This window comes from Cornus florida, unplaced genomic scaffold, assembly GCF_030987335.1.
Source record: "Cornus florida cultivar Cherokee Brave unplaced genomic scaffold, ASM3098733v1 CherokeeBrave_3.0.0_Hap2_Chr03, whole genome shotgun sequence".
Taxonomy (NCBI): Eukaryota; Viridiplantae; Streptophyta; class Magnoliopsida; order Cornales; family Cornaceae; genus Cornus; species Cornus florida.
The window spans coordinates 14303991-14318116 of NW_026775573.1; the positions used below are offsets into that span (position 1 = coordinate 14303991).

Sequence of the window (14126 nt, forward strand, 5' to 3'; positions counted from 1 at the left end):
GTAATCTTATCCAATTAATTTTCATAATTTAATTAATATAAATCAAGCCATTTAAATAAATATCATGGATCCAATGCATGAATAATAATTAATCAACAATTATCAATTACATGCATCACATACATCAATAAATGACAGATAAAGCAAATAAAAACGGCCAATGGAATCAGCTTTTAACATTTAATTTCTCTAAGAATTATACGGGCGTCCTCCAACGGCTTGTTAACACCTATAGGAAGCTGGTACGCGTCAGGAAAAACAAAATAACACCCGCAGCCATTAAAACCTTGTTCCCAGCAGCCCCACGTGCGCCAAAGCTTCTCCACGCGCCTGCACGCGCGAGAAGACCTTGGCAGCGCGTGGCACGCGTTGCCACGCGCCATGTGGGGCTTGAAATAGCAGGCGCGTGGTCCACACGCACCTGGTTGAAAAATCCATTGTCTGGCGCGTGCAGTGCACGCGCCAGTTGCTGAACCTCCTGCTTTGGCTGGCGCGTGGTCCTCACGCGCCAGCTTGTAAGACCTGTCCACTAACTTCGGCGCGTGCAGATTACGTGCACTCTCATTGGGTGTATTGATATTCCTTCCAATCCGCGTCACATGGGATTACGCCTCTCTGGTCGCCGGAATATTGCCGGAAAATCGCCGAAAATTATAAAAAATTCCAGAAAAATTAAATTTAGGCTCTAAAAATTCTAGAAAAATTTCTAAAAGATTCCAGAAAATTCCTGAAGCCTAATTTAACCCTCTTGGACCTTCTTGAAGCTTCATAGCACCCTTTGATGAATATTACATAGCTTTAAATAAATTTACAATTTGAAATACAATGGAAAAAATTAAATTACATCATTTAACTTTCAAACGGCTAAATCAAAGCCTTAATAAAATTACATTCAATATTCCTATAAGCTTCATTCATGGCCCAAAACACATATCATCATCCATTCACAATTATACATACATCATCATGTATCAATATATATCAATATATTAATTCATACATCAACATACATCAATAAATAAATATATGCATATCAAAATTGGATCCATGAATGATGAATTTTCATAAAATCATGATCTCTAGTAATGAATCAAACCATGCTCTGATACCACTGTTGGGAAACGTGCAAGTTTTAAAAACTTTTCGAGGGATTTTGATTCATGAATCTTGATTCATCACATAGAGACAAGTTTTATGCAAAAATAAAAATATGATGTATCATTCAATTAATGGATTGAATACTTACATCAAATGTCTGAGTAAACCTTTAAAACTTTCCTCTAAAGTGAATGTTCTCACTTATTGTAGATCCCTTAGCAAGATGCCTTCTCCTTGGATCTCCATCTTCTTGGTAATTATTTTGCCTTTAGAAATCACTCATAAGCCTCCATGAATTACCTTGGAAAACTAGGCTTGTGGGAGCCTCCATTAGATGAGAACATAAACGCTAATTTTCTAGAGAGAGAAAATATTTATTCCTTTTTCCTTCTACTAAAAATCACCCCTAAAATATACATAGACCATGTATATTTATAGGCAACATAAAGGTAAAGAAAAGGAAACAACTAATTCTTCTCAATCTCTAATTCACATGTCTCAAATCTAATATGATTCCAATATCAAGTTGGGCTATGAGTGAGAATCCATTGGGCCTATTATTTTATTGGCTACAATGAATTAATAATTGGCCCGGTCCATGGACCCAATTCAATTAATTCATAAATTAATTTCTACTCCACTAAAAGAAATTAATTGAACTCCAATTAAATAATAAATAACCACTAAGTCAATATTGCACTTTGACCCCTCTATGCATAATTAGTTATCGGATAAATAATGCCATCAATCCGACTACTTAATTAATATATTTATTTTGGTACCTCTGATTATTTCTGGCTCGATCACAATAAAACATTTGTTTGACAAAAATAATAATTTAAATAAATAAATATATAATAAATTATTTTGTCTAAAACCACACGAAGGCCTTCGAATTTACTTTGTGATCAACCATAATCAATACAAAATAAATACAAGTAGCAATGATGCAAATATTGAAAATATAACCCTCTAACTATTAATTACATAACTACCCAAAGTGTCGGTCTAAGGATCCCGAAGAATCCGCCGAACAAATCAAAGTAATTATTAATTAATAAAAGAGTCTATACTTTTCTCATGCTTAAGAGTCAAATGCCATGACGGTGATAGAGAGTAATTGCATACGACGGCTCTCGCAATATATCTCAACCTAACGCGGATCCAGTTCAAGTCTTAATTAATTATGAGTCCATCCATAATTACCGACTATGAACAATTTATAATTACTATTTATATATCATGCATTGATTGCCATCACATACATATATATAAATATTTCTTGTAATTACATGGACACTATCAATTTCATAGTGAATCGAAACATAATATATTGAATTCACCAATTATATAAATCATAAATATTTCAGATATGTCAGGAACATATGTCACTATAATCCAGATAGAAATTTGCTATGTCAGGGCATATAAATCCCAACACAGAGAACATAAGTCGCTGTCTAGCGGCCGTTGCCGTCCATGGTGCGACCCTTAATTGGTTGCTTTTACAATCCCCACTTTCACCACGAACATGGCGGATACCCCTGGGCATACAAGTACAACACTTTGAATTATATCTATTCTTCTCTCTCCTCTCTCCTCTCCCTCCCCACCACCACCTATTCCGACGACCTCCAAACCCAATTATATAGACTTATATATATAACCCAATTTGAATCGCAGGAAGAACCCAATTTCAACGGTATGTATGTCTGTATGCATCTGTATATATATACCCAATTAACGGATATATTATTAACCCAATTTGAACAAACTAGATTGCAATAACGATAATTAAAATAATGATAGAAAAAATGTCAGAAGAGTGTGGTCAGAGAAAAAGAAGGTTGTGATGGGATGTAGATCAAGATGACCAAGACAAGGATTGTTGCGGGAGTCAAAGAAAGAGGAAGAGAAAGCCAAAGCCGAAGGCAATGTCTCAACCAAGAGCATCTAAAAAGGTGATATATTTAGTTTTGATGTGAATTCGACTTAATCTCTGGTAAATTGTACTTGTGGACTAGTCTTTAGTCAATTGGATTAGGCATGAATTCAATTTTGAGCAATTTAGTCTGTTTGGTTGCTTAGAAAATTGAAGGGGAGAAAAAAAAAAAAAAAATGAAATTATACACAAGTATACGTTGGTTTGGTTTTTGAAGAACGACAGCTTACCAGCAACTGGGTTTTATGTTCTATTAGGCTAGTGAATCATTCACATTTGGGGTTCTTGGAATTTGACCTTTATTAAGGGTATAATAGTAATTTAAGTAATTTGATATTTTAGAATAAATAAAATTAAAGACAAAGTTATTTTTTTAACAAATTTTGTGACGAAAAAATAAAAATAAACTTATGTAATAATAATTTTTAAAAAATATTTAAATGTGATATTTAACTAAATTTAAGAAAATATTAATGAAAATAATCAAAAAAATAACTTCACAAAAAAAAAGGTACTACAAATATCTATTTTAAAAAATTATCAACATTAATTTTTTTTTGTTACAGTAGATTAAGAAATCTCAATATTTGTTGCATTGGATGTGACATTATTCACAACAATTTTCCATTGTCCCACTTGTTATTGTGCCACGTGGCAGTGTACAATCACTGAGTCACTGACAATCTCTTTCCTTCAATTTAAGACTCACGTACCACTCCCATTTGTTTACGGGAGAGCTTAAAGGCTAAACTCGTAAAATCAATCAACAAGAACTTGCCACGTGCGCTCTGCAGTCCCACACTCTACAATTCGTGTAGTTGCCAGTTAATATCAGACACGTTACATCCATGACAATAAAAGATGACATGTCTTCATCTTATTGATCCACGTCATCCACACCATCCAAATCGGCGTTAACCCTCCAAGTTGAAATCGATATTTATCCAATACTAAAAATCAAACAAACAGATCGCCTACATCACTCTCTCATTTCTCTCTCTAGCTATGGCGACAGAGAGACGAAACCCTAGTCTCCTCTCTCTCATTGTCCTCTCTCTCTTCGCGATCGCCTCTGCAGAAGTCTTCTTCGAAGAACGCTTCACCGGTACGTCCGATCTCTCTCTGGGACGATTTTTTAGTTTATTAATTGCTGATATTAGCTTGCATTTCAATCAGTTTAGGGTTTATTGCGGGTTTATGAAAGTAATTGGCGTTAAATTTGATCTGATTTACCTATCAAAAAGTGTTTTTTCGTTTGAAAAAGTAAACTCTTGAGTTCATTAGTGGTATTCAGTGTATGTGTGTGTGTCGATCTGATAATTCTGAATCATAAATGTATTTTTTAGTGCTCAATTATGTTTGAAGTTACGATTTTAGTGGTAGATCTGCGAACAAGTTGGTGTTGGGGTTTGGATTTTGTTGGTTTGTGTCCATAATCTGCATTTTCCTTGTCTGTTTGCTTCAGTGCTAGATGGATTCATATAAAATGGTCATGTTGGGATTAAGTTCTTGTGACGCTTAATTTGTTTTGATTGAATAACCATTGCTAAGATTTATTGTTATTTCAACTTCTGGTCACTTGAGTGCTCAAATGTTTGATTCAACTTAAATGAGTAGCTACTGGATAAAGAAAACATGTGCTTGTTATGTGTGTTACCATGTATACATGATACTTGTAGTAAAAGGTTTTTATTTTAGGATTTATGAGACTGTTATCTAGGCTTGTAAACGTAGGATTTATAAGACTGTTATCTAGGCTTCTAGTAAAAGATTTTTATTTTAGGATTTATAAGACTGTTATCTAGACTTGTAAACGCCCTATCTAATTTTAAACGTAATGACTTGCAAAATCTATGTACCATGTACATATTTACTTGTTACATTTCTTTGTATAGTAATTTATTTTTCCCATGTTCATAATGCTATTGGAACAAAATAGAGAAATGGAAACATGTAACTATGTATAGTGAATTTTCCTTTCCCATGTTCATAATGCTATTGCGACAAGATAGAAAAATGGAAACATGTAAGTAATTTTATTGATATGCATGTAATTCAGTCTCAAATTAGAATTTTCTCACAGCTTTGGTTTTGTAGAATTTCTGAATACCTGAATTGCTTTGTTGTTTAATGAAATATGTTCTCTGCGTGCATATCTGAGTCAACTTAATCTTTGTCTGTTTGAAAATTTGCATCCAATCCAAGTATTAAATGGTTTTTTTTTTCTTCTTTTTTCTTCCTCCCCTTTTCCTCTGTTTTCTGTTCTAATCATCTGTTTCTATTGCTGCACTGTTAAGATGGGTGGGAGAATCGGTGGGTAAAGTCTGACTGGAAGAAAGATGAGAAAATGGCTGGGGAGTGGAACTACACTTCTGGTAAATGGAATGGAGATCCTAATGATAAAGGTGCCTTTTTTTCCCTGCATCAATAATGAAGCATTAATTTTTTTAACTGTTTGTTGCGATGATCAATCCTTGGATTTTTTATTTTTATTTTTATGGAGGTTGAAACATTTACTTGATTGTGACTTTGTTGTCCTGATGTAGGCATCCAAACCAGTGAAGATTACAGATTCTATGCTATATCGGCTGAGTTCCCTCAATTGAGTAACAAGGATAAGACATTAGTCTTCCAATTTTCTGTTAAGCATGAACAGAAACTTGACTGTGGTGGTGGCTACATGAAGTTACTCAGCGGTGAAGTTGATCAAAAGAATTTTGGTGGTGATACCCCATATAGGTTTTTCTTTTACCTTGCTACCTGATATCTCTACAAATTTCTTATCCTGTTCAAATTTCTGACTTGGATAAACCTATGGGTAATTGCAGCATCATGTTTGGACCGGATATCTGTGGCTACAGCACAAAGAAAGTCCATACTATTCTTACTTATAATGGGAAAAACCAGTTGATTAAAAAGGATGTTCCTTGTGAGACTGACCAGCTGACTCATGTTTACACATTTATCCTCCGCCCTGATGCTACCTACAGCATCCTCATTGATAACGAGGAGAAGCAATCTGGTAGTCTGTACTCTGATTGGGATCTTCTCCCACCAAAGAAAATTAAGGACCCAGAAGCCAAGAAAGTAATTGCTCAATAGTAATAAGGTTTCTAATTGTTTTTCTCTCTGTCTTTTGAATTATAATATTGACTCAGCTACATACTGATGGCAGCCTGAAGATTGGGATGACAAAGAATACATTCCCGATCCAGAAGATAAGAAGCCAGAGGTAACAAATATTACCTATTTTTTGGTCCCAATTTAGATAAATGGCTGAAATATGGGTTTATGATCGGACTGTTTTCTTGTACTACAGGGCTATGATGACATCCCTAAGGAGATAACCGATCCTGATGGTAAAAAGGTAGTTATACAGAATTTCCTGCTCAGCAGGTCTTTATATCTGTTGTTTAGAATAATTATTCGGAAGTGAAACAGTCACTGAGTAGCGTGGTTAATAATTTCAGCCTGAAGACTGGGATGATGAGGAAGATGGTGAGTGGACACCACCAACCATTCCAAACCCCGAGTACAAGGGTCCATGGAAGGCTAAGGTTTGTAGAACTGTAGTTTAAATTCACTTTTTTATTTTTTTTATTTTTATTTTTATTTTATATATATATATATTTAGAAATGACTGTTCTGTAATTAGTGCTTTCCTCTTGACAGAAAATTAAGAACCCCAATTACAAAGGGAAGTGGAAGGCACCTATGATTGACAACCCAGGTGTTTGTCCATTCTTCTTTAAAGCCTTGATATATTTTATGGTAACATCATTGAGTTCAAATTCACCAAAACTAAAAATTTCTATTCCATACAGACTTCAAAGATGATCCGGATCTCTATGTTTTCCCAAAATTGAAGTACGTTGGAATTGAGCTGTGGCAGGTAACTCCAGTGGTGCACTTCATATATGTTATTGTTACTAGGCAATTGGAACTATAACCAAGTATATATGCATTTTCAGGTAAAATCTGGAACAATGTTTGACAATGTCTTGATTTGCGATGATCCGGAGTATGCAAAGAAGCTGGCAGAAGAAACATGGGGAAAGAACAAGGATGTAAGTTGCTATTCTCCCCTTTAATGCTGCTCGCAAATGATATGTAATTTGTCTTGCTGTTTATTGATGTTTGGTATTATATTTGATTTTCCAGGCAGAGAAGGCAGCATTTGATGAGGCAGAGAAGGAGGTATTCCCTTTTCTTCTTCTTTTTCTTCTTCTTCTCTTTTCTTTAATTTACTAATTTGTATGGTTCTCATTTAGTAGATTATCGCTATTTTTATAGTTATAAATATAAATATTAAAGGGGGTTTGAAGGATCAATTTTAGTTTTCTGACTATATTCTATAGCTTTTAATTCCTGAATTATTGGAAGAGAGTTGCTTTTAAGCACTAATGAGCTTGTATATTGCTTCAGATTTGAAGCATATCTGTTTCTTTTTTAATTCACTGAAGTAGTAGATGTTTGATTATATCCGTCCTAACTCCTGAATTTGATTGTCTATCAGGACTCAAAGGATCCAGTTGATTCTGATGTAAGTCAATAAACCTCTCTTCAAAGAATCCAACTTGTAACTTTATCCGGGTCCCTAATTGTTGTCAATCTGTTTTCTAGGCCGAGGATGAAGACGATGCAGATGGTGACGATGCAGAAGGAGATGATGCCGAAGACAAGAAAGCTGGTACAGACAGTGAGGATGATGATAAACACGTAAGACTTCTTTCTGCTCTATTGTCTTGATCAAATCGCTACTCTCTCTATCCACCGCAATTCTTATTTTATTTGCTCTTGCTCTTGTTTTTCTGTTTGCAGGATGAGCTATAACCTGGTCTCTAAGGTGAGAGAACCTGCAATGTTCTGCTGCTGACAATTAGGATTTTCGAGATAATCTTTGGTAATCAACCAAAATTTTACCTTTTTTTTTTTTTTTTTTTTTTTTAGCTTGTAGTTTACTAGTAGGGAAGTAAAGAGTCGGAGGCTGCATCGATCTGATTTGACTTTCTGGGCATTGGAACAAAGAACCAAAGGGAAACCTATATGATTTTTGTTTCGAATTTATGAAATGGTTTGGAGTTGGAACTCATGTGATTGGCCTTTCTATATTTTTATTTTATATGTTTAGGACCATTGGGTAAAAAGTAAATGGAACTCATTAGTAATTAATTTTTTATATGAAAAGGATACTGCCTACTGTCACGCCCCGCCTATGGAGGTTATGCCACGCAGGCGACACGCAGACGCTGAGGAGGACGCTGCATGGCAACTGCATGGCAAGTGGAGTTTCTAGAGTCTTCCGGAATAGTCTAGAGTTATGTGGAAGTTTCTAGATATGTGTAGAAATGTGTAGAAGTGTGTGGAAGGTTCTAGAGTTCTCCAGAGTTGTGTGGAGTAGTATGGAGAATTCTAGAATGTTGTAGATACTAGTAGATAAGTATGGAAGTGTGAAGAAGGTGGGAGAAGATTCTAGATAATCAATCTCCACCGTTGGTTAGAATGCATCCTAGCCGTCCATTAGGGATGGGGATGCCTATAAATAGAGGTAAGACTTCATTTTGTAGACAACAAGTCCTAGAGTGAGTCTTGAGAGCCTTGTAGAGAGCTTGAGTGTTAGCCTTGTACAAAACATTCTTTGAAGTAATAGAAGTGTTCTTTCCTTGCCAACTTAAGTGCCTTAGTGTGTGTGAGTGTGCAAGCCAAGTGAGGAGAGGGCAAGGGCAACTACAACACTAGTAAGCGCACGAGGGGAGTGTGTTGGCTAAGGTGTGCACGGGAGTTAGGCTGACCAAGTACTTGCGAGAGTGAAAGCAACGTCTTGGTGCCGCACGGGAGCAGCTAGAGTGGTGCTGAAACAATAAGCCCGTTACAGTTGGTATCAGAGCAGGTTCGTCAAGGGAGCTTTGTTGGAGTAGACATGGCTAGCGGAGGAGACCACCAAGTCCACATCTTAGAGCAGAGCTTGGAGGAGAAGCTTGCCACACACTTGGTCTACACGGAGACTAAGTTTAATAGGCTCGAGAGAAGGATGGCGGAGCTCTACGAGCTGATTGATGGCATCGCTAACAAGGCGCAAGAGAAAGAAAGGGACTTGCATGATTGGGTAGACGACTTGCGCATGGAGATTGCCGAGTGCAAGAAGGAGTTCTCTCAGGCGCGCGAGGTCGTAATGAAGCCAAGGAAGAAGAAGGCGCCGGAGCCCAAGGAGTACGATGGGGCAAGGAAAGCGCGCCAGATTGACAACTTCTTCTGGCACATGGAGCGGTACTTCGAGTGCATGGAGATCGAGGATGATGAAGAGAAGGTGCAGACAGGCACTATGTACCTCACGGACACTGCCGCTCTATGGTGGAGGCAGCGCTTCACCGGTAGAGGCGCAAGAGCAGTTGACACATGGGAGGAGTTTAAGAGGCAGCTCAAGAGGCAGTTCTATCCCGAGTGCGTTGAGGACCTCGCCATGATCAACCTAAGGCGCCTGAAGCAGAAGGGCAGCATAAGGGAGTATGTGAAGGAGTACTCCAACTTGATGCTGGAGATCCCAGAGATGCCGGAGCGGCAACGTGTGTGCTTGTTCATTGATGGGCTGCAGTCTTGGGTGGCCACGGAGCTAAGGAGGAGGGAGCCTAGAGACTTGGCATCCGCAATGGCTATAGCGGAGCGCCTCGAAGACTTTAGGCGCGATGACAAGAGGGCTACGTCTCCCAAGAGGGACCATGGCAAAGGTGGGGGAGACCGGCGCTTCAAGAAACGGGGCTCGCCCAAGTCTAGCGATGATGAGCACTGCGATGAGGAGAGACGCCCACGCCATGATAAAGGTAAGGACCATGGAGAGAGGTCTAAGGCTAGTGGCAAAGGGGAGCGCCGCGATAAGGGCAAGTGGGAGCCGAAGTGCTACTTGTGCGAAGGGCCGCACATATTGCGACACTGCCCCAACAAGAAGACCATGAGCGCCCTTGTGAAGGATAAGGGCAAGGGCAGGGTGGACGATGCGGGCAGCGATGAAGATAGGTGTATGGGGGCTATGCAGATGCTGAGTAGCATGGCTCATGACACCAAGAAGAAGGGCAAGGCAAAGAAGGTAGCTGGGGTGCGCTATGTGGATGCGCAGGTTGGTGGCAAAGCCGTGCAAGCGTTGGTAGACACGGGTGCTACACACAACTTCATTACCCCGGAGGAGGCGCAACGACTTGGCTTGGAGATGCGCAAGACGGAGGGCTGGATCAAGGCCGTCAACTCCGAGGAGGCACGCGTGAGTAGAGTGTGCAAGGAGGTGGAGCTATGCATGCAAGGATGGAAGGGCAAGGCTGACTTCCAAGTTGCGGAGATGGACGACCACGACATGGTGCTGGGGCTGGAGTTCATGGACAGGAACAACGTCGCGCCACTACCATGCCTTGGTGCGTTGATGATACTTGGAGGCGAGGAAGGCAAGGCCGCATGCATGGTGCCGCTCGTGGGTAGGAAGGAGAGTCCAGAGGTGGCATTCAACACGATGGAGCTCGTGAGGACTTCACATCTCCCGAAGGGCGCTCGTACGTTTGGGCCAAGGACATATGCGCAAGTGCTGATGACCTACGAGAGGCTGGGTCAGCTGAAGAAACCGTGACGAGGGCGTCACGGAAATGGGTGGGGGAGAATGTCACGCCCCGCCTATGGAGGTTATGCCACGCAGGCGACACGTAGACGCTGAGGAGGACGCTGCATGGCAACTGCATGGCAAGTGGAGTTTCTAGAGTCTTCCGGAATAGTCTAGAGTTATGTGGAAGTTTCTAGATATGTGTAGAAATGTGTAGAAGTGTGTGGAAGGTTCTAGAGTTCTCCAGAGTTGTGTGGAGTAGTATGGAGAATTCTAGAATGTTGTAGATACTAGTAGATAAGTATGGAAGTGTGAAGAAGGTGGGAGAAGATTCTAGATAATCAATCTCCACCGTTGGTTAGAATGCATCCTAGCCGTCCATTAGGGATGGGGATGCCTATAAATAGAGGTAGGACTTCATTTTGTAGACAACAAGTCCTAGAGTGAGTCTTGAGAGCCTTGTAGAGAGTTTGAGTGTTAGCCTTGTACAAAGCATTCTTTGAAGTAATAGAAGTGTTCTTTCCTTGCCAACTTAAGTGCCTTAGTGTGTGTGAGTGTGCAAGCCAAGTGAGGAGAGGGCAAGGGCAACTACAACACTAGTAAGCGCACGAGGGGAGTGTGTTGGCTAAGGTGTGCACGGGAGTTAGGCTGACCAAGTACTTGCGAGAGTGAAAGCAACGTCTTGGTGCTGCACGGGAGCAGCTAGAGTGGTGCTGAAACAATAAGCCCGTGACACTACGCTATCCTTCTCATGGTTATGGCCTTTATATTATTAACTTACTGTGTGTGTGTACGCGTGTGTATATATATATATATATATATATATGTCATGTTACTTTTTAGTGGAATTTTTTTTTTTTTCCACGCATGCATAAAATGGGGTATTTTTATTTTTTCAAACAAATGAGAGAGTAATTGAATGGTGTTCAGAATGTCATTAATTTTCAGATCATTGAAGTTTACCAATATTACTTTTGTTTTAGCCATACCGTTCATGAAAGATGGTGAAAAGTCATTTTTCATTGATATTGACATGTAACCCGTTAGTGGAAAATTGAACATGCGTTTATTTGAGTCTTTTCTTTTTAATAGATTGATTGTTTTTGCAACGAATTATATATGATTTAACATTGTGTTAACTCGTTTAAAAGGTAATACAGACTGATCTTCTAACAAATATATCTAACTTATTTAAAAATATATATATTTTTAACAAACTTACTCGGAGTCGGTTCATATGGATAATTAACAATTATGTTATTTAATAATAAATGTTAATTAAATTTAAACTTTAATATAGAAAAGATTGTTGAGGCTTCTATGGACGGTATAACAGTAGGCTTTTCTCGTCATTAACGCGTACTGCCAATCACCCTTTTTTGTCAGACTGTCCAGACACAAGTTTCCATCAATCTTCCGTACACACGGTGTCATACATGCAAGGCCCAAGTCCCACCTTCACGATTAAAATTGATTTTATTTTATTTTTTATTTTTTTTTTATGACTCTTATGCCATTGTCAGTCTTGAAAACCGATCGATAAATTTTTATCAAAATTCAGTTATTAACCATTACAACCGCGTCATAAAAGAACAATGGTTTTAATAGCACACGTCTCGATAGTTCAGTAAGTTAGTGACTTAGGTAAATTTTAGATTGTTAGGTTTCGATTCTTTATATGTATTAATTTAATTTCTAACACTTCTTATTTTGTGAAAAAATAAATAAAAAAATCATTTACTAAAATCATACTATTTCAAGCTCGGTACGAGATTGAGAATACAAAACCAACAATTAACTCCTAAGAATGAAAACCTTAAAAAGAAAGTATTTGAGAGATAAAATAGGAGTTTACTCACCCAATCTCTTATTTTTTTCGCGCCACAATTTTCACCATAAACAGAAGGAAGTGACTCTCCAAGCATTTCTGATCTCAATTATTCACCATATATCTGATGGGATTTATATGCCCTGGCATAGAAAATTATTATTTGAATTAAAGTGACATATGTTCCTGACCTATCTAAAATATTTATTCTTTATATAATTGGTGAATTCAATGTATTATGTTTCGATTCATTATGGAATTGATAGTATCCACTTGATTACAAGAAATATTTATATATGTATGTGATGGCGATCAATACATGAATATAAATAGTAATCATAATTTGTTCATAGTCGGTAATTATAGATGGACTCATAATTAATTAAGATTTGAACTGAATTCGCGTTAGGTTGAGATATATTGTAAAAACCGTCGTATGCAATTGCTCCCTATCACTGTCATAACATTTGACTCTTAAGTATGAGAAAAGTGTAAACTCTTTTATTAATTAATAATTACTTTGATTTGTTCGGCGGAATCTTCGGAATCTTTAGACCGGCACTTTGGGTAATTATGTAATTAATAATTAGAGGGTTATATTTTCAATATTTACATTATTGTTACTTGTATTTATTTTGTATTGATTATGATTAATCACAAAGTAAATTTGAAAGCCATTTTTAGACAAAATGATTTATTATATATTTATTTATTTAAATTATTATTTTTGTCAAACAAATGTTTTATTGTGATCGAGTTAGAAATAATCAAAGGTATCAAAATAAATATATTAATTAAGTAGTTGAATTGATTACTTTATTTATCCGATAACTAATTATGCATAGAGGGGTCAAAGTGCAATATTGACTTAGAGGTTATTTATTATTTAATTGAAGTACAATTAATTTCTTTTAGTGGAGTAGAAATTAATTAATGAATTAATTTAATTGGGTCCATGGACCGGACCAATTATTAATTCATTGTAGCCAAGAAAATAGTAAGCCCAATAGGATTCTCACTCATAACCCACTTGATATTGGAATTCTATTAGATTTGAGATATGTGAATTAGAGATGGAGAATGATTTATGGTTTCCTTTTCTGATTTTTAAGTTGCCTATATATACATGGGCTCATGTATATTTTAGAGGAGACTTTTTGGAAAAGAAAAAGGAATATATTTTTCCTCTCTCTAGATTTTAGGGTTTGTTTTCTCATCTAATGGAGGCTCTCACAAGCTTAGTTTTCCAAAGTCATTCATGGAGGCTTATGAGTGATTCTTAAAGGTAAAATAATTACCAAGAAGATGGAGATCCAAGGAGAAGACATTTAGCAAAGGGATCTATAATAAGTGAGAACATTCACTTTAGAGGAGAGATCTAAGGTTTACTCAAACCTTTGATGTAAGTATTCAATCTATTAATTGAATGATACATCATATTTTATTTTTTACATAAAACTTGTCTCTATGTGATGAATCAAGATTTATGTATGAAAATCCCTCTAAAAGTTTTTTTAAAACTTGCACGTTTCCCAACAATATCTTCAAGCCTTAATAGTGCCCACCGTAGGATCAAGAGACACCCAAAACATACCAAAAGCAGCAAAAAAACAAAGACCAAACATCTCTCGCCGTCATAACAATGAAAGAGGTGAATTACTGACTATTTTGTCTTGTAC

General features: G+C 37.4%; 1 protein-coding gene across 6 annotated transcripts in view; it reads left to right on the top strand.

Annotated features, from left to right (window-relative positions):
• The first annotated feature begins 3985 nt into the window (after positions 1 to 3985).
• Positions 3986 to 14126, top strand: part of LOC132299602 (calreticulin-like) — a 40247-nt gene continuing 30106 nt past the window's right edge. For 3 of the 6 annotated variants that reach the window (XM_059796326.1, XM_059796328.1, XM_059796327.1), the window contains exons 1-13: positions 3986 to 4145; positions 5338 to 5445; positions 5587 to 5779; positions 5869 to 6127; positions 6216 to 6272; positions 6360 to 6407; positions 6511 to 6597; positions 6713 to 6770; positions 6865 to 6932; positions 7012 to 7107; positions 7202 to 7237; positions 7557 to 7583; positions 7664 to 7759. In XM_059796326.1, coding sequence (XP_059652309.1) covers positions 4046 to 4145; positions 5338 to 5445; positions 5587 to 5779; positions 5869 to 6127; positions 6216 to 6272; positions 6360 to 6407; positions 6511 to 6597; positions 6713 to 6770; positions 6865 to 6932; positions 7012 to 7107; positions 7202 to 7237; positions 7557 to 7583; positions 7664 to 7759 — 1233 coding nt within the window. In that variant the 5' untranslated portion in view covers positions 3986 to 4045. Of the gene's footprint in view, positions 4146 to 5337; positions 5446 to 5586; positions 5780 to 5868; positions 6128 to 6215; positions 6273 to 6359; positions 6408 to 6510; positions 6598 to 6712; positions 6771 to 6864; positions 6933 to 7011; positions 7108 to 7201; positions 7238 to 7556; positions 7584 to 7663; positions 7760 to 7861; positions 8133 to 14126 lie in introns of those variants that run through there. The other 3 variants (XM_059796324.1, XM_059796325.1, XM_059796323.1) reach the window with 3 other exon arrangements.